General features: G+C 39.4%; 1 protein-coding gene across 10 annotated transcripts in view; it reads right to left on the reverse strand.

Moving 5' to 3' along the window:
- Positions 1 to 1610: 1610 nt before the first annotated feature.
- NKAIN2 (sodium/potassium transporting ATPase interacting 2) overlaps positions 1611 to 26170 on the reverse strand; it is a 483129-nt gene continuing 458569 nt past the window's right edge. For 3 of the 10 annotated variants that reach the window (XM_015858731.3, XM_085541744.1, XM_085541750.1), the window contains 3 exons: positions 25378 to 25438; positions 9380 to 9461; positions 1611 to 4716 (listed from right to left, as the gene is read on the reverse strand). In XM_015858731.3, the coding sequence (XP_015714217.1) occupies positions 4707 to 4716; positions 9380 to 9461; positions 25378 to 25438 (153 nt within the window). In that variant the 3' untranslated portion in view covers positions 1611 to 4706. The other 7 variants (XM_085541745.1, XM_015858732.3, XM_085541749.1 and 4 more) reach the window with 6 other exon arrangements.

Genomic DNA, 26170 nt, shown 5'->3' on the forward strand with positions numbered 1-26170 from the left:
ACCACATTTGGTACAATATCCTTCCTTCTCCCCTGTGGATCCGTGTAACTGATCCATCTGACCACAATTGTTTCTCCTGGTGAAGGTCTGAACAGAGGCACTTGTCAGGACAGAAGACCAAACAGAGCCAGTTTCTCTGATCTATGGTAGTAGCATGATAGTAAATAGAAGAAGGAAACATTTTTCATTGTCTCATTTAGTGTTGTTCCACTTCTTTATGGGAATGAGCAACTGTAGTCTAAAGGGCAGTTTCTTTTATATATGGTAATTGCATTTAATATTGCACTTAGCTTGGAGCAGACTGATTAGCATGACAACTAATCTGCATCATTCTCCAAGGAAAAGTGTACACAATATCTTCAGAAATACTCATATGTATTGGTTCTTTAATGAATTCTCATTCACCTTTAGCAGTTGTCTCCAATCCACATGTATTAAAAAGAAGCCAGATTTACGTCAGCTAGAAAAAAAGACTCAAAAAGCTTACCTGTTTGATCTCAGGTAAGTTGAAGAGATTCCTCAGAGCAAATAAGAAAGTAAAAGAAAGAAAGAAAACAACAACAAAAAAAGAAAAATATATAGCCTATTTGTGGGGCTTTCTACCTTTGGTTGGAAATTCAGATTTGGATATGGGTGAGTTTTATTCAGAGACAACCTCTGAATAATTGTATTCAAAAGAAATCAGAGAACTGGAAATAAAAGCATTAAATGCTGAAAGGACTTGTGCTGCATATACTTTTGTTTTGCCTACTATCAGTGTACTCAAATGGAAGATGAGAGTGCAAATGGCTAAAAAACCTTCAGAGACTGAGTTAACAGCCATTCCTATCTGGAGACATTCAGGAATCCGTACATACTGCACCTTCATTTTTCATAATGCTTTATGGCTCCCGAGTATTGCAAGCAGTACTTAAACTGAGCAAGTGGCGCACAACCATTTTCTCTTTACCTGGCTGAAAAGTATCACTTTCACTATGATTACAGCATAAAAAAATCCTACAGGCAACAATTAATGAACTCTCTTACTATGATATAGTATGAAGAGAACAGAATCACATATCTTGAAATGTATATGGTCACTCATTAAAGCCCCTTAGGCAAGATGTCAATATACGAGAGCTCTGTAAAGGCATTACCTATGACAGGATTTCTTCATTTCAGTGTAGGGACAAGGAATAGCATATAAAGGAAAATGAATGCAGTGGAAATATTAATGTTACATAGCTCCCTCTTAACAAGTATTACTTCTGCAGTATTTAACACTTTTGGCAACTGTAAACCTATCATATGCTTAAAATTCCCAATGAGTGGGGGGGGGGGAAAAAAAAGAAAAAAAAAAAAGCTTTCTAAGGGAAGAGTCTATTGCAGTCAGCCTTGTAAAAGAAACCTTTTAGTGTCAGTAATAATGAAAATTCCTGCTACCTATGACTGCGTTAAAATGGTGTCATGACCTGGCAATTTCTATTCAGTGCTGTCACAACCATGCACTGCACAGATCAGGATTGTCATCATGTAAATGTAATAGGATTCTTTATCCTGCATTGTTGCTCAGCTGGCAACTGTCGTTCTAAGTTTCCTGTACATTGTGAACAGCAGCAAGGGGCCATGAATAGCTTGGAAACCTATATTTTTTCCATTTATTGTTTTAAATGCAAATTACACTAGTAAGTAAGTCAAAAAAATCACTTTTGTTAAAAATACATTCAGAATTAACAAATGCCAAAAAGAAAAGAAAAAAGACACATTTGGATTGTATCTCTTGCATTTTGAATATTTTAGTTTATAACAAAAGCCCAGCCTAGAAAAATAACATTCTTTACTGGATTTTGAGGAGGATACAGCTGTACAAATCAAAAATGTTATCCAGGTATTCTCACATTACTGTGCTCTAAACTGCTTTTGGAAGAGATCTGTCCACTAATCATTTAGTTTAGTAGTCAACAATCCCAATTTCCTTTTAATGGTGGTGCTCTAACTGCAACTTAAGCAAGGTTATGAATATCAACTTCCTATAGGCATATATGTATATATATATATATGTAATCCACGTGTGAGTGTGTGTATATCTACCCTATATGTAATATATGAATAAGCAGTTACCACTGTAAGACTTAATCATTAAATGTGCTTCCTATTTCCTAAGCACTGTACGAACATAAACAATTCAAACCTCACACAAAACATGTGAGGCAGATATTATTCCCTCGGTATAGTTGGGAAGACTAAGACAGAGAAATTAAGGCCTTTTTTTTTTTTTTTTTTTTTTTTTTTTAAATTAAAATTAGGCCTAAAAACTATTTGTAAATGCTTCATTAAATTTTCTGACTTCTAAAATTGCTAACTACCTGTAGGTGCCATTCTGTGGGAAATCACTGAAAGGTATGAAAAATTATCTGCTCAAAATTGGATCATCAGTTAAGTGCCTAAACTGGTTTCTTTCCATATTGAGAAAATGATTTTTATAGAAACATGATTTTGATTAACTGCTACACAGGGAAAGCTAAAATACCCCGTTATGACACTTTCATTTCATTTAAACCTCTACATTGTGTTTAATATCATACATCTGCTACATTAAATATTACATAAAACTTCCAAAAATTTTCAGCTTATGGGGAATTTCAGCCTGGTGCTTGGAAACTGCATGATTTCCCAGGGACTGGAAAGCAGCTCCACCCAGAATGAGCTCAGAATTTCAGGTGCCTAAGTTTGATGAATTGAACTTGAGATCCAAAACAGCATCAAATGCTTTACTGGATCAGGCTTAAGCGACTTGCCTATTTCACACAGGAAATAATGAACAGGACCTGAAGCCCCTGGCCCCATGCACCAGATACTGCCAGGATTATGCAGCCCCCTCTCAATAGTTATCCATGTGTATTATATATTCATACACATACACACACACACACACTTACATAAATATATATATATATATCTCACTGAATAGATGTACATATAGTTCCTCAACGTGTCTCGTATCTTATCTTCACTGGTGAATGCCTGTTCCTCTGTCATTGTCCAGAGTGGTGGTTTGTGACACTTCACATCCATGCAGACACGCAAAGGGCATTGGTTTGTATAGGGATGGATGCGTGGAGTTTGTGCATGGGCTGTGGCAGCTCAGAAGCCATGTGGGCACCAGGGTTTGGTGAATGAGGAGCAGTCAGTCGTTTGAGGGCAGCTCAAGCACTTCCATGCACTGGCCTTCCCCCTCACCATCAAAACCTTCGTGGCCACTACAGGTGTGGTAGATGTGTGTATTTGCCTGTGTGGGGTCTGAGCAAAGAAACAATGACAATCCAAGATCCTGAAAAGCCTGAGTAAAACATTGGTTTCTCCTAATGAAAGCCACCTAAGTGCTTGAAAATACAGATCAGATTTAGAACAAAACATATGTTCCTAGGAGTTCAGAGTATTTCATATACACATTGACCTACTAGCAAAATTCCCAAAGGCATCTTGTTGCCAACTACGTAACAGCACAGTTTTTTTTCAGCCACAATACAGGAAGATAAAATACACATTCTAACACACAACAGATCCCCCAAATATACCACAAAAAGGTCTCCAATATTTCTTCAACTCAGCTAGTCCCTTCCCACCCTCCCCAACCAAAACCAAAAAATAAAATATATAGATCCCTTATGGTGCGATTAGAAAAAAAAGCTCACTTACAGAGAATTCTCAGTTGAAATTAGATATAAAAGAGTAAACATAGCTAGTACATATTCAGTTGGCCTTTGTTGATAGAAATCTGCAGATGTCTCTGTAGTTAGTAAAAGACATTTAGAGATAGCTATAAAAGCACCTAAAGTGCAATAAACAAAAACAGTGGGAGTAAGAAGCACTGTTTATGCTGCTTATTTCCAGTAGGTTCAATCATTAGTTTATGTTACCCCTTCCCTCCCCTCCCAGCCCCCCCGATCTTCTTTCTTTCTTTTTTTTTTTTTTTTCTTTTCTTTTTTTTAACCATTATAAATGTTTTGTTTCTTGACCACTGTGGAGCCTCAAAAGTAAAGCACTTTCTGACAGCTGGCAGTTTTCTACTTGGTCACTCTGGAGCCGCAGAGCAACAGAGCCTTATTCCCTGACATGAAAACAAAACAAAACAAAACTACTGACTTAGAAATTGTTCAGAATTAATGGCAGCGTGTTGAGCCTAAAGGACGTTACTTCAGAAAGCTTGCACGGAGTTTCTCTGATGTGCAATGCAGTTAGGTTAAGGCAAGTATGAACTGTACAGCCTTCGGGGCAAACAACGTGCTGCCTGTTGACTTCTGTTGCAAGGTCATCCCAGTATTCTTAGCCTTGTGTTGACTACAGAGACTGAATGAGGCCAGGAGTGTGGAGGGGGCTCCAAAAGCACTGAATTGGCTTGGTTCATGTCTTAATCCAGACGGGCCCCACTGGCGGTGGCTGCAGTCCAGAGGAGCCAGAGGGAAGCACCAGCGCCTCTGCTCTGGCCCTGTGGTGCTGGGAAGCAGGAAGGAGGTCTGGGGCATCTCCCTTAGTACCTGTTAGAAAGAGAGGCTGAATGTGTCTGTTGTATTTTGTCTCACTGTTCAATCAGCCTTTTATTTTTTTTGTTGTTTGTTTTTAAACACAAAAACTGGACATTTTTTTTGCTCTTTGAAGAACCAGAGGGCAATCCCAAAACATTTTCTTTGACAGGTCCTCCAGCCCACCTTGAGCAGTCCCCGTTTTCACTTTGACCTAGGAGAAAGACATGGAAACAAAGATGCATATCATCCACCAGAAACATACCTGATTACTGCCCTGCAGCTCTGGTGCCCTTTTGCAAGCAAGTGTAAGCCACCAACCAGCAACAGCTCAGCTGTGCATAGGTAGGAGAGGACAGAAAGGAAAAGGTGTTTGCTCAGGTGATCACTTGGTTTCCTTTGGAATACCACCAGAGAAGTCAGCACAGGTTTAGTAAACCATTCAAAATCACACTTCAAGCAGGAGTAATTAATTATAGTCAGACAGATACTGTCAACCTCAACTACTGAGTTCAATCCCAAGCTGTCACAATCTGAGGCAGACAAGATGCTGCTGGTTGCTAGGCAAGGCTTTGCTCGTAGTATTGTTGGGAAAGCTCAGCATCTACTGCCATAACACCAATATCTGCCACTGATTTTGTGGGTAAACTTAATATGCATTGCTTTCAGAGCAGCCCTAGTATATGTGTGTCTGTATACATGCATGTAGGAGTTTCTGTCTGCGTACTTATGTTTCTATGTATATATAGTATGAATGTATGTGTGTATATATAATGCAAGAATTCTCAGACTTCTCAGTACAAGGAAAGCAAGCTTCACTTCAGGGCTAAGCTGCTTTTGAGCAATTTCTCCAGTGCATTAGGAATTGGCATCAGACATGCATGCTTTTTTTTTTTGCTTCACTTCTTTTCATGAACAAGTGAGTTTACTGTGAAGAAAGGAAAGAAAAATCTCTCTCCTCTGCCTTCATCCTACTGTGATCATGCAGTGCAGTCTTGTTCCACAATCATAACTGTTTTTTCTTTTCATGTGCAGCAGAATCAGTGCATACAGTGTTTAGTCACCAGCCACAGTCACCTCCCAAGAGAAGAGTTCTCTCTTGACAATTTGATTTCCATCACCTTATTTTGTTCTCGTCCCATTGTCTGGAGATGAGCACTGGCATCTCCAGCACAGAATGCTGGGAAGCTGCTTTTTAGGACATCAGCTGTGGCCACACTACCTGGAGATACATGAGCAGTGGTTCTGTCCCACTAAAATGCATATTCGTTTTGAAGGGACTGTATAGGCTTCTTGGCTTGCACAGCATAGAGCACACTGTTGGCACTTAAACAATAAAAAAGCCATTTTTAACAGGTAGACAATAGTCACAATAAGACAAAACACCACTATTTTATTTAAAACAGTATAAATTGGATTTTTCTTAAAAAAACATCAAAAACACCTGATTTAAATTAAATGTGAAATTGCAAGAGTTGGCACGAAGAGTTTTGATTGGAATTCAAAGCCTAAAATGTAGAGAAAAGAAACAAAGTGAGCCTGAATCTAATAATACTAGTCAATTTATGGAAATGGTAGTCATAGACAGTCACCTCAATTCATTGTCAGCAGATAGCGCCTCCTTTATTGTAAATCAAGATTTTTTTCCCTACCCAATTCATTTATGATAGTTTTGCATAACTGATGAAACTCTATGTAGCGTGCATGTGTAAACCAAGCTGTAATGTTCTTGGTGGTAGGGCTCGACTGAAATCACCAAAGTACTAATTCTTTGGTTAAATAACTACTGACAGAACGAAAATGTTAAAATGAAGAGTCTGAATAAATCATTATACTATTTAATTGCACATGTAGGTTTGTGTAGGTTCAGTATAAACTCCAAATTAACAAAATAAAGTGCTAACTGTAGCGCAACAGGAGAAAGCTCTGGTTGCAAAACAGTGTGTCTTAACAGTTAGCAATTACTAAACACAGCATTCTTTCAGGATAATAATTAAATTGTGCATGTGTAAAACACTTCAAATTGATTTAAATCAGTTGGATGTAAATCAGTCTGGCTTGAATTGAGACAGAAGTTTGTGCTGATGGAGTTCTGTCATCATAATCTGCTAAATCAATTCACGTCTGCAAGCAGTATGGGGATAACAACTGACAGCTACCACACAATTATAGACACCTTTGAATTGTTTCTGCATATTATATGATTTAGTAAATAATGGGGGATATTTTTATACTCATTACTGAAATACATGTTAAAATTTGCTTTTTGTCTGAACCTCGATAATCATTATAAGCTGATATTCTTCTGGTGAGTCCTTCAAAGCTGAGGTCATTTTTTTCTCTTTCATTTCAAATACATGCCTGACATTCTGGCCAATGTGCAATAGCTTAAGAAGTGTTATTGTGCTTCTGACAGTAGCCAAAATATGTAAAATAAGCCATCTATTTTTGATTTCACTAGTTGTACTGACTGTGAGTCTGAATAGTAAAGCACATTAAGGAGACAACAAGTTGTCTTGATATTTTCTTGGTCTCTTGTAGGAATTGAGATAATGTGTAATATATTCTCCACTGCCTGTGGATATTTTCCAGCAGTTGATAAAATCATGGAAATTGTTATATGTACATAGCAATATGGATATGTATGGGAATAGTTGTATCCTGAACGGTTTCGATTATATCCTTATGACTTCATGAGAGTACAGCGGCAGCTTCCTCCATAAAGCAAAGGTCTTTCCTATTCTGTCCTCTGCATTCCTATGTCAAATTATTCTTATTTTACTCATTCCCAAGGAATGCTGAGTACTCTAAAGTGCAGGTGACTTCACCTAGGGATTAAGGTCTTTTACATTTTTTTCTTCTCCTTGAATACTACAGAGATGAATGCTAACATTCTTTGGTGGTCAACATCCCTAAGAATCCCTACGGAACCAAATCCTTCCTCCCAACAAACAATGCTTTAAAACATATTTCTATAGCCTGCTGTTATCATATCAGTTTGTTTTGACTTCCAGTATATATTATTGCTGTAAATAGTGCTACAAGCAGATCAAACGACAGCTTGATTAATCTGACATTCAAATTTGTCACTCAACTGCCTAATGGCCTGCCTACATTTATGGAGCAACTGCAGTGAAAATACATATGCATGCACTCCTAGTGTGCCTCAGTTGTAAACAACAAAAAGGTATTACTAAATGCTGTAAAAGCTTCTTAAGAACAGGCTGTAGCAACTCTAGAGAACCTTGTCAAGTACTATATAGTCAGAGGGAAACATGTAGTGTCTTTGTTCGACTGCTGCTGGGACATGGCGATACTTTCGTAGGTTAATTGGACAAAATGTCAACTTACATACCAATTTCTGTCTCTCAGTTAAAACACCCAAATCACCTACACTCCAGCAAGAATGCAGATTGAAATAAGGCAGAACATAGTTTACATGAATTCATCATACATCTCCTTATCTCACCTAAGAATGTAAAAATATCACTTTCTTTTTTTTCAGTGGTTCTAGCTTTCTTTCCTGTCAGTATGAAGATGCTCAGTAAATATAATCTGCTGTTCTGGAAGAAACGCTGAGAGCATAAAGAGAATGGGATAATATCTCAGCTAGAGGGCTCCATATGTTGATGCAAACTATGGTATACTGAGATAGAAATAGGACTAGAATTGTTCTAAGCACCTATGAGCCACGCATTATACTAGGAAGGAAATAACATTTTCTAAATGCACAGCACTGTGCCAAAAGTGCAGGTGAAAAATCTTCACTTGAGCACAGACAGATGGAAAGCTGCTGTTAAGATGGCATTGGAGATATGTACAATTGTAATTTGAGATTATTAAAAAACTCCTAGCAAAGCTCCCAAAGGGCCCAATCCTAAGCACTACCGCAGAATTGATTGTACTGCTGATAAAGGAATAAATGCCAGTTCCATGCATAAAGCTACTAAACCACCAGCGGACTTACTCCACTAATCACAGGAAATGAAATTATATTTAAGAGTGTAGGGAGTGTGTGTTGGGATAGATACTGTTTTCCTGTATTTAGATTTTTTCCTCAAAAGAAATGGACGAAAGAGTAACAAAGGAAAAAATTAAATGCTACTCCCTTGTGAGTTGTTGCTTGCTATACTTTTGTCATGTCAGCTGGTGATGGTAACTAAAACAGAATTCAAGAGGCTACAGCTGTGAGGTACGATTTATCTAGGCAGTCAGGGCTGTTTCAAATTGCAGTGAGCAACCAGAAATATTTGAGATTACTACTTCTGGCCTGGTCTATATCTGTGTGTAAGTTTTGTGTGAATGTACTCTAGTTGAGTCTGTGTGCTGAGATGTATTTGTATGTATCTGGCTGCACTTCTAGGCAGGATGGAGTTCTCACTCTCACCAGATAGATAAAATACCGCTTTCTATTCAATCTATTTTTAAAAACAATATGTTGCTATTTTTTTCTTTTATTAATATAATTTAATGTCGAGTCTGGAAATGAGGCACAGACATGCTTCAGTGAACAGATATCTGTATTAGTAAAGACTAATACCTAATACATCCACTTTTTGGCATCCAAGTTTTGTCAGCTGACTAGTTCCTACTAAATGAAATTCTTACTGCCTTGGAGTGGAATCTGCATGAATGGAAATGAGGTAAAATCAGGTGAGAGCTCAGTGTTATTTAAACAACTGTGACGCTTTGTATCCTGCATAAGAAATCATTATCCTCCAGCAGAAGAGTAATGCTGGTACTTAAGTGTAGCTTGAATTCAGTTGATCAAAAAGGCTTCCGCCTATTGTGAATTTTTAAGTGATGTCATCTTTCACTTTAATGATCCTTTAATATCAGCCTGCCACCGCAGAACATCTCAGAAGTTGAGTACTTACATATACATGGGCTGTAGCTGTAAATGAGATGTCTTCTGTGGGCCTTGATAGCCGTAAGAGTCAAATCCGCCTATAAAATCAACTGAAAAAGAAGCAAATTGCCTTCATTAGAAACATCTTTTCAGAAGTGATAGGCATTATCATTCAAGACCCACCCAGCACAGATTATTTTTGACGGACCCCCTAATAATCTGTTAAAGGGAGAACAGCTAATTGTGGTGATGCATAAAATAAGTGGGAAAAAAAAGGAAAAAGGCAAAGCTCCTTCTTTATCTTTTAAATGAAAATAAATTTTAAATCACAGAAAGACAATAAGTGATAAAATCATCTGTCTGTTAGGAAGAGCCACATATCACTCTTTTTCATGTAAGCCACCTGACCGGAGTACAAAGCAACGTTCTATTCAGACTTTACAAATGCTGCAAACCATTTATTTGTTAGTGTGAATACATTGCTTCTGACTGTGATTACTGTCTGCCTTGCTGACAGACTGTGGTTCAGTGATGTAGAGGAGAAAGCACATTGATCTGACTCTGAGACACAGAAGTTTCTCTGATTCCCTCCTTTGACATTTGGGTTGCAATGCACAGAGGGTTGGAACAATTTATCTGAGCTTCAGAGATGAGACTCCACAGATCTAAAGAAAGCAGCATTTCTCTCGAGGCACTGGAGGTCTGTAGGAAGGTTGCAGGATGGGTGTTTTTTATTAATTCACAACACTCGCAGTTCCCAATGGTCTTCTCATGTTTATTTTAAACAATTTCCAGGGCAACTCAATCTCATCTGACTCTAAAACCCCTGTTTCTCTTATTTAACACATTTTTTTCACAGGTAAAAGCACACCCTTTGCTTCTTTTGCACTGGGAGATCTGACTGGTGGCTTTTTGGGTTTATTTGTGAGCACCTGTTGTTCCTGAAATATTGTCTCTCACACACCAGTTGTGAAACTACTTTGAAAGAAAATGGAGAAAGAATTCAGTTATAGAAGTGCGTTCTTCATAAGTCTGTGCAGTGTTACTGACAGACTCTCTTTGTGTACATTAAAACATAACAACAGCAAAAAAAGTAATGAAATATTTTGACAGAAGATAACTTATTGTGAATATAAACACAGTAACATTCCCACAAAAATCACAAAATGTAGATTTATAACCATTGGTTTGAGACCTTTCACAGCGGTTAATGTCCTTAAAACTTGCATTTATGAGATCACTTTTCAATTAAGATAGCCCTCATTATCTACCACACTTAGCAGTGCTTTCACATGCACTCCAAGTGCTACAACAGCATGTTCTTGTAATCCTCTGTCCAACATTTAGCTTGCAAGCCAAAAGCCATCAACACTTTATTTTGGACCGCCACTGTTTTTCTCCACTGCAACCAGGGCATGGTGAACTTGTCATCCACCTTCTTCCATGGCCAGAATGATCCCTGTAGAAGTCGTTTATCCAATTCTGTGCTCTGTGGCAGGATTAAATATATCCCATCCCAGAATGACATTTAACTAAATTAATTATTGTTTATGAAGGAGATTCTATAGTCCCTTTGTGTTGCCTTTCCATGTGCCTAACTTCCTAATGTCTAATTTAAATTTAATTTCCCACAAATTAACTACTTTTCTACTTTTTGGTCTTCTCTTCCAAAGGATATGAAGACAAATGAGCCATTTTTATTTTATTTTTTTCCCTTTTATGACTATTTTAAAGTTACTTATAGATACTCTTTTCTTTCATTTTCTCTTTCTTTTTTATTTCTTTTCATTTTTCCTTTTATTTCATTTCCTTTCTTCCTCTTTTTTTTTTCTCCTTTTCTTTTTCTTTTTTTTTTTCCCCAAAGTAACCAGACTCACACCGAATAATCAGATCTTTATTTGTATATTTTGACACTAAGTGTAGTCTATCCAGGTGGTCTTTAGACTGAAGACTTCAGATCGATCATTCCCCACAGGAGTTCTTTCACACTTGTCTGTATTGAATTTCATCTTTTCCAGGCCACTTCTCAAGCTCATTCTGGGTACTCATCCTAACCTCCCAAGTGCTCCCAACCCTTCCAGCTTAGTTTTATCTGAAATTTTTGTAAATGTTTTCTTCTCTATGATCCTTGGTGTTAACAAAAACAATGAAGATCATTATCTATATGTAATTACTACATCTGGATAGTGCTTCACTGGCTTGCAAACATCTCAAAGGGTCAAAATCTTGCTAAAAGCAACCATTTGTTGCTTCCTACTTACTCAATGTCTGCAGCAATCAGAAAAACTGTATTACAACTTGATTGTGTCTTTGGAAGCACACTATGTTGACAGGCAGAGAATGAAGAACTTACTATGAATGTTACTGAATGAAATACTAACCTGGGGAGAAATGAAAAAAAACCCACAAAACTTCAAATATAATGAATGCAGCAAAAAGAATGGTCACATCCTTGCTGTAATTCTGGTTTTTGTTTGTTTTTTGTTTGTTTGCTTGTTTTTGCTTAGTTCCCCTCTTCCCCTCCCTTCCCCTCCTCCTACTCTTAACCTTTGACAAGTCATAAAACATGTTTGAATGAGTATCTCTCTGGTGTCAATTCATGCAGTTCATCTGATGTGGCTTATATGGAATTGTCCTGCTTTGTGCAACCAGTAAATCATTATTAGAAGGCTGCAGGGACTGATGCTCTGTTTTACAATCATGGGGTAAAAGGTCTCAGGAGAGCCTTTAGGGCTGTTTTCAGAAAGGAAGAATGAGACCTTGTGTTTAAAAAAAAAATAATAGTAATTTCTCTAAGTAAAACAAGTTTGTGTGGGCACAAGAGAAAGACGCACACTGAGTATCTCTACATGCATTCATCTTTTCTCTGCTGCACAAAGTAAACACAAGGTGTTAGCACATCAGATTGTTAGGTGACAAGCTCATAAAGCTGCATTAGGCTGATAGCAGAAGCTCCCATGTGTGTAACCAAATGATCACAGAATCACCAAAGTTGGAAAAGACCTCCAAGATCACCCAGTCCAACCAACCACCTACCACCAATATATCCCCACTGAACCATGTCTCTTAGTAACACTCATGGCTGCACCATCTCCCTGGGCAGCCTATTCCAGCACCTGAGCACTCTTGATCATGAGAGGGCAGAAGATTCTATTGAGACCTTGTTGAGATGTGTACAATGGCTTCTATGACCAGAGGGAATGGTTTCAAGCTACGGCAGGGGAAACTCAAGCTGGACATTAGGAAGTATTACTTCTCAGAAAGGGTGGTCAGGCACTGGAATGGACTGCCCAGGGAGGTGGTGGAGTCACTGACCCTGGGGGTGTTCAATGAACGACTGGATGTTGTGTTGAGGGACATGATTTAGTGGGAGTTATTGGTAATAGATGAATGTTTGGACTGGATGTTCTTTTCGGTCTTTTCCAACCTTGGCGATTCTATGATTCTATGATTCTAAAATGCAACATCAAAGGTGGCAAGGTAGGTAAACATAAGTAATAGGACCTGAATTCCAATGCAAAGAGTTTCAGAGTTTTTTCAAAGAATTTCTTTGTAGCAAGTTTGCTTCCTGGCCGTAGCTTCTCAAAGCCCGCAGTGCCCAGACTGTGCTAAAAGCTCCCTGTAGACTCTGAGGTAGTTTCTTAATACATGCAAAATGCTGCCCTTTCTGAAGGCATTTCATCCTTGCTGTGCCTGAAAGGTCACTAGAAGTGTCGTTCTACTGATACATTCCTGGCAGCAGGAACATGAGATGAATAAAGCAAGGTTCATTAGCTGAATCACTACTGAGGCTCCCATCCTTAACCTTATCCATCAAACACTTTTTTTGACTACTCTACTTTACATTCATCTTACTTGTTACTTGTCACAGAAGTGGCTCTTTTGTCATGTTTTGCTCTAGTAAAAGCATGTGTGTATACAAACAAACAAAGAATCCCATTCATTTGAACTATTGGGTTCTGAGATACTTATTTTCTTAGCTGGATTTAAATAGGATAATAACAGTCTTATTTATTTGTAAAAAATGTTACAAGAAATTCGGCCTGAGTGTTTTGTTCCTTTGCTGGTGCCAAGGGTTTTGTGAGGCATGAGATGGTGGTTGTAACTGTAATACAAACAGAACATTAGCTTCAACATAGGGATATCTTTTCTATTGCTTTCTAGAACTATTTTCCTCCAATTCTGAAGAAGATTTTTCCCATCTTGTATTCTGTCCCTCACAGGCAGCTGAAACCACAGTCAGATTGTCCCTTCCTACCCAGATGCAGGTGCTGGTAGCCCAAAGCACACAGGTGTTCTCTGTGGTCACCCAGCTGCCTTTGTGCTCACTTTCCTCACACATAATCACTGAGTCGCATAATTGTAGGGATTGGAAGGCACTAGAACTCATCAAGTCCAGTCCACCTGCTAAAGCAGGTACCCTACAATAGGTCACACAGGTAGGCATCCAGACGCGTCTAGAATATCTCTGTAGAAGGAGGCTCCACAACCTCTGTGGGCAATCTACTCCAGTGCTCTGTCACCCTTACCAAAAAGAAGTTCTTCCACCTGCTTGTATGGAACTTCCTATATTCAGGTTTTAGGCCATTCCTACTCCAGACTGCTAGTTCCCTGGGTCATTCCATCTACTCTTCTTAAAAATGGGTGTGACTTCATCTTTTTTCCAGCCAGCAGGGACTTCACCTGACCACCATGACTTTTCAAATATCATTGAGAGTGGCTTGGCTTCTATACAAAACCAAATCTCATCTTTTATCTGTGATATTTACCTATGCATAATTAAACACCACTTTCAGTTCATCATGGCTAACACCAGCAATCTTGGTCTCTACTCCCTGTGAGCAATGGCACAGCTCTTCCTGTCATTTGGGGTTACAAGTTAGATGTCAGCTTTGGTTTGTTTTGCATATGATTTAATTTCTGATGATTATTTTTGCATATTGAAGAGGAAGACTTTTCTGCCTGTTGACACAGCTATAACATTTACCCAGGGCTCTCCGTGTCAAACATCATTACTGTTCCTTTTCTGAACTCCCCAAATGTGGAGTTAAGGAAGCAAAAGGGCAGGGCTTTGGCTATGACACTCCTTTCTGCATCCTGCTACTGATTACATCTTCCATATCACATCAAGCAGAAGCTAAACCTTTCTACACTTAAAGCCTCCTGTAGGGACTCCACATCAGGCTTTCCTTCTCCAATATTTAATGCTAAGTTCTGCCCCCATGCTGCCAGCTTGACCCATGTACTTGTAAAATTTCCAAATATTTTGTCCTTCTGAGAAGTTCTTCACAAACGGTTGTCTCAGTAGTGTCAGTGCACTGATATTCCTGTCTACCACAGGGATTAATGTTTGTTCTTTGTGCTTTTTGCCTGCACTCAGCAGCTGCCTGTTGTCTGATACATAGATTGCAAGCTCCAATAAGCAAGGCTGGCTTTTGTCTTTGTACAGTGCTTGGCACCATGCTCATCCTTAAATATATTAATGAATCTGAAGCAGTAACATATTAAAAATTTACTACTGTACATAGTAAAGATGGCATCATTTAAAAAGTCCTATGACCAAAGAGGCATATGTGTACATACACATGGGTGCTTTTTGCACTTGTGCACATGACTGAACACATTTCCTGCATGGTTCAGCACAGAGAGAGAACATGTGGTGTACATGTGCTACATCTGCATTGTAAAGGCACTGATGCAGGAGGGCAAAGATTCAGGCCCTGTGGCCTCAGGGAAGCAGTGAACAAATTCACTGCACAGCAATGCACCACTCTGCTCCTGGCTGGGATGAAACACGTCACTGAGACACTGCTGGTGTACAAATGTCTGAGGAAGAGTGAGCTATACACAACTGCTGAGAGTTAAAAGCTAGCCAAATTCAGAAAAAAAAAATAAAATGGAGAGGAGTAAAATTAGGCTTGTCTTTAATAACCTTGGAAATAAGAAATAGATAAGAGTATATAAAAGAACATATGGAGAAACCCATGCTCCTGCAGCTTTGCCAGTATCCTATCACCTGCTTCACTGGTGAAGATATTTCCATAGGCATTAGAGCTGTAGCCTTTCTATGCTGTGAACATGGCCTGGTGCTTGTTACGCAGTGCAGCATGCAGGAGGAGATATGCTTGAAAACAGTCTCAATAAAGTTTGTTTACAATCATCATCAAATGTTATTGCTCTTTGCATAGAGCATACCACAAAATTTAAACTCACAAGGCACGGATAAAACAGGGAAGGAAGGCATTTGCCAGGAAATGTGGCTGAACACTTCCTGCCAGCACAAGGATGGTGTGCAATGGCATAAGGACTTGGAGGCAGGGTCTGGTTCTTGCCTGCAAGTGCTTCTAAATCATTCATTAGGTGAAACTGAAGCAGTGGGTTTTTAAATCAGAACTTCACAGCATTTCGGAGCCCTGTGATGTCCACAGGGGTATGGGAAAGCTCCACCCAAATTTCTGCAGTTTCTCAGCTCATATTCTGTCCCACTGCCATTATTTCCTTCCTGTTTAGTTTTACAATAGTCAAATTGTTCTCTGATATTTGCCCCATGTTTTTTCCCCTCTAGATGCTTCTCTTCTTACAATGTGTCTTGTTGAATAAGGTATCCTTGTCATCTTTATCCATGCCTGCTGGATGACAAAGGCTCACAGGTTATTTTCTTTACTGTGACTCATAGTGCTGATCCCTGGCTAAAGCTAATTCTTTGATCATCCCTTCTGAGACAAAACATAGTCTGGAAAGCCTGATAAGCAACACCTGTTTTCACCACTCTCACAGAAGGGATTACAGATCATTACTCCCTGTAATTAGGGCCAAATGGAGACACATACATTTAAGTCAAGATGAGCTCAGGTCATGGTGGTGGTCTGCAGCAGAAAATACCAGGATGAGTGTTGTTTAGGGTTCAGAAATTGAAAAAGTCAAAATGCATCTCAAGCTTCCAGGTGGAAAAGAGGTCTAATCAATGATGGAGCCTTAGGGAAGACGCAAGTAAGGTCATGCTGTAGGGAAATGCATTGGCAATTCAGAGTTGGCCAATGGAAGGAATTGTGTTGGGGAGGGAGGATCTGGCCAAACACAAAATAGGCAGGGTGGGAAAAGCCAGAAGCAGTCAAGCAGTGACAGGAGCAGGTGCAAGGCTCAGGCAGCTGAAAGCAGAAACAGGGACAGAGCAGGCAAGTACAAGAGACAGGAGGAAAGGACTGAAGTGTAACTGATGCAAAGAAAAATACTGCACTGAAGCTGTCAGAGCTGCCTTTTATATCTCATAAATGTAGCCATCTACCTTTTAAGCTTATAGACCGGGAAATAAGGTTGCAGTCAGGTAGGTTGCAGAATGACCTCTACAAGGCTTGTCCAAACTTGCATTGGGGTTGTCCAAGCCTTAGTAAAGCACCTGTTAAAGATCTTTGCTCAGCTGCAAGAACAGTAGTAATCTGCAGAATATGTTCTTTTTCTAGGCTGGGCAGACCTGGTTACTGCCAGATAACGGCCATTTACTTCCAGAAGTTCATACTGAGCAAAAAAAATCTAGACCTGAAACATCTTTTGTGTGATAATGCATTCTAGGAATCAAAGAAAACGCAGACTAAGGCTGAATTATTATAGAGCAAATTAAATCAATGAATCACTAGAATAAAATTGTTCTAAGCCAATTCATTGCTAGGGGCAAGTGATAAAAAGAGAAAAAAAAGAAAAAGGAGAGGAAAAAAAAAAAAGGGAGGAGGAAAAAGAAAATGCCTGGGGCGATGGCCTCCAAGTGTGACCACCGCACTAATAAATTAGAATAAGACTCATTAGTAGGTGCAACAAAGTGGAGAATTAAAGCCCAAATCTATGAAAGTTAACAACCTAGTAGTAATGAAGACTTATCTAGATATTTAAAAGGGACAGTAATAAGGAAAACTTTTGCAGAAGGCATGCTGGTAAGATGAATTTAGCATGAAGTTATGTCCTAAGCTTGTGGGAAACTGTAGGGAACTCACACTGATTCTAAGTAGGAGAACACCAAGGTCATGGGCAGGTGGCCTCTCCAGGACAGCTGGAAGTGACTGCAAACTTATCCCATCCACAGTGGCATGTCAACACCCCCTGTCACCTGAGATATTGCTACCCCTCAGTTGGGGCTGAGCCTGGCTGGCCAAGGCTGGCTGTGCTACACCTGCTCATTTTGGCTGATCCCACCAACTAGCAATAAATGATTCAAATCAAAATGAATTCTTCCACCACTAACAAAACAGAACACAACAGTCTGCCTGAAACCATTTTCCATATATTTTTCCAAGTTTCCTATTCAGCTGTGGCAACAATCCGGGAATCTGTTAAAAATCAAGTGTGGCTTTTGTTGTCAAAGCTGTCACTAGTCACTACCTCAATTTCTGCCACCTGTTTTACACAGCCATTTAGGACAGTGTTATAAATGAGCTGGATTTCTTTGCCTTCCTCCCCAAAAATAATTAACTAACGATAAGACAAGTAGAATGCATTATTGTATTTGGTAAAAAAAAAAAAAAAAGCTTCTTTTCTCGTAAAAAAGATGCTAAGTGTTCATTCCCTCATTTGGCACTCATGCACTGATCTTTTCCAATGCTTCTGCAGCATGTCTTTCTTGAAAAGATAAAACGTATGTGGTGAATTGTTAAAAAAAAACACCAACAATGCAAGGGTATATCCCTCTGGCTGTTACAACACCTTGATTTTATTAAGCGGTACTCCATTGTGATGAGCTGCTGGAATGGAAATATTACTTCCTTCAAGCTCCATATCATGTTATTTAGACATTTTTAAAACTTGAAGTTGACAAGCCCCACAAGACGCAGTGATGGATGCAAGGGGAGTGGCAGGGAAGACAGCAAGGGAGAACAGAAATTAGCACAGATGAAGTCAGCAATGGCACCATTCCCTCCCGTGTGTTTTTATTTATATATTTGCCTCATACCACAGTCCTGTCTCCTAGGGATTCCTTGAACATCAACTTCATTAGTTACGAAGGCAGCAATCCATAACCAATTTTCACTTCGTGTCAAACTTGTTCATGTATAAACCCAGCCCTTTTGTTAGAAACACTTGCAATTAATCCCACAAACAAAGAAAATGCAAATTGTACAGTCTACCCTAAGCAACCCTTCTGACTCAAGGTCCTGACCACCATCTATTATGCACTAAAATGAATTGAAATTCCCACTTTGAATCTAACCTAATTTTCTAGTGATAATAGGCAAGGATTCCCAGAAGTACTCTATGCATCTTGATAGTAACATCCTAATTTCCTTTCCTGGTAAATGTTTTAAATAAGATTTTAGCACCAAAGGAAATTAACCTTTAAATTAATTGTAATTATAAAATGCCATCACTGATTTTGTCTTCAGACTAATTACTTGCTATTATTTAAACAAACTGCACCTCCTCTGAGCTTTGTTTCTCTCTCTTCAGTGTAGTGCCAAATGATCCAAGATCAGGCTGTGTAATGTTTGCCAAGCCCTGTGGCACCTGGACTGCTCAGGTCCATTTGCATCTCAAACGCAGCCAGTTTCAGTTGTCACAGTATCCCACAATAGGCTTTTCCCAGTACTTCAGTCTCATATTCTGCAGCTCTGACATCTTCAGCCTGTGCTTTCTAACCAGCAAGCAAGATTGTGGGCTGCAGGATTACTACCATGAGGCAGTGCCATGAGATTTCAAAGGCTTCCCTCCTCCTACTTCCATCAGCATCATAGCAGCTGAAAGGCATCTTATTTCTCTCACTTGGGTTTGCTTTGGTTCATGTAGTAGTCACTACTCTAAATGAAACACGTAAACGAAAAAGCTTTTAATTTAGCCACAGGCTATAAATTAGAGAGCACAGCCGAGAAAAACAAGCTGTAGCTTCAGCTTTTGTAGTCTGTTCATTGAATTCTCATTCATGAACGACCTGTTCAACAGCTGGAGAACAATTGTTTTAAACGCTGGTTTTTATTTGTTACTATGTTATTTGGTTCCTATTCTTCCTTTTAAACTGCCTGGGCTCTCCTTAGCATTAACCAAACAGATCAGACCACTGATTCATCCTATTGTGAGTAAAGTGTTTAACAAAGACAGGGCAAAACGTTCTTTGGTGTTACTGACTGCAGTAGAATTCCTGATGATTGGTTTAAACGGTAGGCCTAGTTACACATGGCTGTAGGTATGTGAGATGAATCCCCTTCATGGCATCCTGTGACACCTGTGAGGGGGCCAAAAATGCATTTCTCTTTACCATACTGCCATTCCATTAAGCCAGATTCTGCTTCTCTTACTTTGATGAAGAATCCCTTCCCACTTACCAAAAAATAACCATAAATTCTGTACTATTCCTTCACAAACTGAAGGAGACACCTGAAGATTTTGAAAACCTGTGGTAGAATGGAAAAAGTGAAGACAGCGATTGCTTGGTGCAAGACAGGGGACACAGTACACATATTAATAGGAGGTGCACAGGTAACAAAACTTGTCTTAAGTGCTGGAACTCCTTCACCCAGGAGGTTGCGTTTGATGAAAATGCTCTTGGTTCAAACAGGAAAACACATGTTTAGGAGGAAAAGCCCATTGTCTGCAGTCAGGTGAGACCACAATGAGACCACTTCTGGCAAGCTCCTGAATTGCAAATTACTGCTAGAATTTTCTGGGAGCCACAGACCTGCTTTGTTCTTAGGTGCTTGTATAGCATGTATATGTCCAAGTAAGCATCAGGTGTTCTTCACTGCTTGATACAGGATATCGAGCTGGATAGAGCTGGTACCTCCCTTCTAATTTTGTTATTAATGTGTAATGGGCAGGTAATACTGCCTGGAATATTGCAGCTGTGGGGTCACACCAGAAATAAAAAGACCTAAAAAGCCACCTAGGAAAATGACTTCCAGAGTCTTATTTAGCCTCAACCTTGTACAAAGAAAGATGGTTTCAGTTATCTACAGCCACCCCTCAACATTAGATTCTGCTCCATCTCTGCATCCTTTCCCCTATTCTGGTAGTCTCAGAATTTACAGACTTGTTGCTCAGAAAACAGAAAGAGAAAGAAATAAGGAGAATTAATGCTGAACATTCGTTACTAGTTTTTCTTTGTTTCAGAGATTTTTAAGTAGGGATGGAAGCTGGGGTATTACTTCTCTGTCATGTCTCACTAAGCAGATTGTGAAAAGCATTTGGCACAGAAATAAAGTTATATCTAAGCATATTCTGCACTTCAAAAGTGCCTTTCATCCCAGAAGCTCAAAGTTATGAGGCAACATGCTTGCAAGTTTGTCCCTGTCATTATTTTCCATTTTAGACAAGGGAAACAAGAGTAAGGTGAGGTTAAGCAACCTGACCATAGGTGGAAGGGAGGCTGTAACAGTGCTAAAAATAAAAGTATTTTCTCCCTATTTTGATACATTTATTAAAGTTTCTCATCTCTTACAAATAATAAATTTAATAATGTCTTCTAAAAAAAAATCTTTTCACCACCATTGTACCACATAGTCGGTATAGGATCCCAGAATGGGTTGTTGTTTGGCAGCGAGTTTATTGGCAAATAACAGCTATGCTGTATTGCATACCAGGAGATATCCACTATCCAGGGTATTGTATTCTTGAATGTTTTCTGTAATTCAAATAGAATCTTGAATTCAAGCCTTTTCAGAGGGAATAAAATAATTTCAAAAGGTTATCTAGAGCTTTATTTCTATGTCAGACAGCCACAAATGCTGGGCTCAATGGGATATACAGTAAAAACCTATTTAAACCCAGTTGCAATTTCTCTTTCTTTGCTCTTTATCTAGTAACAATGCTGAGAGAAAAGACGACAGTGGATGTGCAAGTTGAGTTCTTGCTAGTGTGAGATGACAGTGCAAAGGTTGTACCTCTCTGCACTCTGGGTACAGTGAGGTCAGATTTCTTCTGTTTGCCTTGGAAATGTGTATGGTGGATAAATGCCACTATTTCCCCTTGCTTGGAGCTGCAAACAGGAGCTGGATTAGGATTTCATTGCAGAACACAGACTGTCTGCAATTATCTCTCCAGTCATTTGGGCTGAGATTAATTCCTGAGCAGAGCAGTCTCTCTAATAACAAGGCAGCCCACTTTCCTTCACCAGAATGTGCAAGGAGAGTGTAGAATTCCCTCTTCAGTAACACAGTGTTTTGTTTTTTTTGGTTTTTTTTTTCTTTCTCCCCTCTTTCTCTTGTTTGCAGACAAAAAGCCCCGGGAGAATGAAGCTTCATTGCTTGGAATCCAGAATTTTCTACTAAGTATCTGTATATTTAATAACTTTTTCAGAAATATACTGAATTTACTTTACTAAGGCAGTAACATCTTATAGCAGGGTGCCAAATTGCTAGTGAGGAAATGCACATTAAATGAACATTTCAGTGTTATTAAAAATAATGTGCAGCCTTTGAAAAATGCAGGACTAATATGATTTTGGAAAGCAAATGAGGTACTCCGGTAAGTTTACAGCTGTGGAATGCCTCCAAGTAATGATTGTTGCTGACATTTTCATGCTTTATTTTTAATTGCTACAGCTAATAACACTAATGAAGAGAGACTGACAATAGCTTAGTCATTCCAGTTGCAATACTGAAAAGGAGAGTGCTGAGTTGACAGCAGTCCTGCTGGGCACCCATCCTCCCTTGTCTTTCCCAGATGAGACCTGAGCTGCCTCAGGCTTCAAGGGTCATCCTCACTACACAACCACTGGGAACAAGATGCAGAAGGGACCACCAGGAGTGCTGAAGCACTGACAGGAGAAGTAACTGGGAAAAGCCACCTTTGTCCGATTCTTGGAGATGGCTGCTGTGTTTTGGCGCTGGTGTTCACACTGTTAGAGTACTGCTTGAGATTACAGTGAGAAGGAAAGCAGCTTTCTCTGTAATTTTTGTTGTAGTTTTAACCCAAAGCATGTTGTTCTCATGAAAGGTAGTACACACTTGTGCTTTGATTTACAGGGTTTCCTGCCAGATTCATTTGGTGTGTGTGTTATTAAAACCCCAAAGCTTGCTGACTCAGCCTTAGTTATGACCCTGATTTGATCACTCTATTGTATCTTAATCCTTCAGTGAGGTTAGAATAGGTTAATCTAGTGAAATACTTGCATAATTCTACCCTTGCTCATTTGTTCTTTTAATAAAATCTGCATGAGGAACAGAGAGATACTTATTATTTCAGCTTCCAATTGCTCTGAGAGCAAAGCTAATTCAGCTGAAACACAACTTCATTGTGTTTCTACAGTTGAGACACTATGCCAATAGATGAGGCACCTTCTCTTTTCCAGAGAAATGATGATAATCTGACCTGTTTAAAGTTTGGAACACCCCTCTTGCTGGCTATTAGAGATTGCTTGACTCTTTCTGAAGTCTCATGAAATGCTGTCTACTCCTGCTGGCTCAGTGTTCTTGCCTCTCACACATCTCTTCAGGGCTGCTGTTGGCTCCCATGACCCATTAACAAAAGAAATTAGTGAAGGTTGTTCACCAAATTTATCATAGGTATCAAAAGGCCTCCTTTTCTACTGACTCTGTCTCATCAGATTGTACCTGGGGCTCCTTTAGAGTGTGATGATATGGCTGTACATATGGTCCTCTGTGTTTGGCAGGAGGGCACCCCATTCATACAGTTATGGGTGGCATTGAAAACCAGAAATTTAGATTTCTCCTGTGATGCCTGTGAATACAGAGGTGGTTAAAAAATGTCTGTGTCCCTCTGTTGTTCTTCCTAGACCACTTCAGAAGCTGGGAAAGAAGTGCAGAGGAGTTCTTTTGTGGCAACTGGTCCTCTACAGCTGACACATCTTTAACACATCAAAGGAGCATAAACTGCCAAACTGCATGCCAGCACAAGCCCATTCTCACCCCTCATCAGGCATGGAAGCTGAGCAGGGATTATGGACAGCACAATAATTCCTGCTGTGTTAGATATTCAGTAAGCCTGTGGAAGGGAGCTCACTGTGGGCAGGAGGGTTGTCTACATTCTTCTGTGCTACAGAGCTTGCTTCAGAGCAAGATACCAGATTTGGCACCTTGAAGTATTGTGAAATTAAAGCTGTCTTAATTTCTGAGAGCACTCCCTGGCCAGGTTTAAACTCTTTTACTCAATTTAGATCTGCTTTCTTGTGCTTTCTCTCTCCTTAGGCAACACATCATTCTATTGCACTCCTCTGGGAAGTAGCAAATCCCTTATGGATGCCATACTATTGAGTGTTTATATTCGATAAGAAGACACCTAACCATACCTTATTCAGTACTTGCACAGATGGAGTTGTCTCATGCAGATCAGGCAAGCGTGAAAAAGAAATTCATGGTACCTCAAGTGGCCAAATCTTGTCTTAGAGTTATTGCCATATAGGGCTAATGTAGTCACCATGAAGTTCCCTTTCACCATTTTTACTAACCAGGTTTCCAAAGCAGTGAGACCACACTACTTATGGCTGTGCTGGGCTGAGTGGGGCTTTATCCCCATGTACCAGCAGGGCTCTGACAGGCTGACAGGTTGGCTCACTGTCAGGGAGGAGCAGCCTGGTGGAGGTGTGCTGACAAACTAATAAAGGCCTCAAAGCAAGCAAGACAACCACAAGAAAAGGTTCAAAGAAGCATGACAATCTGTGGCTTCTGAACAACAGGGAGCTCCCTCAGCTGTGAGCGGCATATTGGCCGCTGTGCTTTGCTGCCAGGAACACGTCTTACAGCCCACAGGAGAGATCTCCACATGCGCTTCAACTTCTGCGCCTGTTCAGCAAGCCAAGCTCCTAGTCCCTACCTTGCTTTTTACTTACATTGTTTCTCAAAGAGCTACAGAATACTAACAAAGATTTAAGTCCTCAGAAAAGAAGGCAGGATGGTAGTAAAAATGGATTTCACCTAGGGGTAAGGATTCATCATCCTCCAGCACTTAGCTGGAGATCAGGAAAATCACACATGGCTTGAGTCCATGCCTAAGAAATGAAAACACACTCAAAGTGCACCCTTGCTCCACACACTTGTCCCACATTCTTTTAACTCTTGTGTCTTCCTCACCTCCACAGATACACAGACAACTGAGAGGAGCATCATCTGAGAGACCTCCAAATAAGGTTTAGTTTCAGCGCTTAATATTCCCTCAACGGCTCACAGTGGCACTGTCTTGCCAATAGATTACAGGGTTTCAGCTGCTTTCAATACACAGCAGAACACACAAAGGAACCCCTGCCAGCCCTAGCAGTGCTCTCAGTCAAATAAAAGCCCTTTAGCTTCCTGTGCAAAACTCTCTCTAGGATTCATGTATATTTTATCAAAGTTACATGCAGCTCTGATACTTGCTTCTAAAGTGCTTCAGCATGAATCCCAAGATGTACTGAAACATTGCAGTGGTCCTTTTTAAAAAATAAAGGTTAGAGTAGGGAAAAAAATGAAATGGTTTGGCTCCACTGCATCTATTACGAGCAAATTCTGATCAACAGACTTACACTGATATAAATAAACAGAAGAAACACAAACACACATCTACATTAAAACAATTTGCTCCTTGTAATTGTACCCTCTGAGTAGCACAAAGAAAGAGAAACTCCACAGTTTCACCTCTCATAAATGAAGGTCCTGCAATGATCTAAAGCTATTTCTTGCCAGAAGTGTTTCTACAAGCCAACACAGAGGTCAACACAGAAAAGCTATACCCTCAGTAGAAGCCAATTACTGTGAAGATAGTTAACAGTCTGGAATAAGAAAAAAAAAAAAGAAAGAAAAAAAAGAAAAAGGAAGAAAAGGTTGGGTTCGTCAACTGGGATTTTTTTGTGTGTGCGTGTATCTTAAGATAAGCTGTGAGAAAAAGAAAAATTGCAACAATCTATTCAGGAGAAACAAGTGTGTGTTATTTTAAGCTGCATTTCATGAGTCCTTTGTCTTCCAGGCATTTGGAAATTTTACATCAAGATAGATGGACAGAAAGCATGTTCTGGCTACAGAATAATAGGGAATTAGGTAGAAGTCAGCAAGAGCCAACACAGCAAAGGGGTGATTTAAAAAACAGAATTCATTTTGTATGTAATAAAGCTTTAGTACTTACAGCTGTCCTCTTCTTCAGTAATACATTTCACAACATAACAGGCATAGATGAAACCTGCCAGCTGAAACAAAATGTAATAGTGTTAGATGTAAAGCAAATACCACAGAAAAACATGAGTTTGTTTTAGAAAAGCAGTAACAGAAACAACAGAAATAACAAAATTCACTAGACCATGTTTCATGATGTAATGATAATCTTTATAACGGTTACTTAAACCTAGGAGTGAGTTAATTTACTTATTTTATGTGACTTTTTGGAAATATTAATGAGTAATGAGTTGGCATTTAAAAAAAATGCAACACATTCCTCATTAAAGCTTCCAAAAATTGATCAAAATCTTCCCATTGCAGAAATATCTTATTTTTATTATTGAAAACCAGAAAACTAAATGGATGATCGGATGGATGGGAGTTGAACAGCTACAAATATAAATATTTATGCCAAAGTCAGATTTATTTGTCAACAAAACCTAACCCTCTTGCAGAACTCTGCTTTTTTAGCAGAACCTTGCCACCTAAACTTAGAGCAAAGTCGGTGCACTTATAAACCAATGTTATAATGATGTTTTATCACTTAGAATTAGGGCTGTGGATCTGACTCTGGGATGTGTTCCCATATCTCTAGTCACTCCGTGCCCAAAGACATATCTGCCAATTTGGGTAGGTCTGGATGGGTTTGCATCAGTATCTCATGTTGCTGCTGGCAAATTCATATCTTATTCCCTTCATTCCTCTCCTCAGAACATGCCCAGAGGTGAATTCTAAACAGAAATAACAGAATTTAAAGAAACTGA

Source organism: Coturnix japonica, chromosome 3 (assembly GCF_054131305.1).
Source record: "Coturnix japonica strain WE chromosome 3, WE-NBRP24, whole genome shotgun sequence".
In the NCBI taxonomy this organism is placed as follows: domain Eukaryota; kingdom Metazoa; phylum Chordata; class Aves; order Galliformes; family Phasianidae; genus Coturnix; species Coturnix japonica.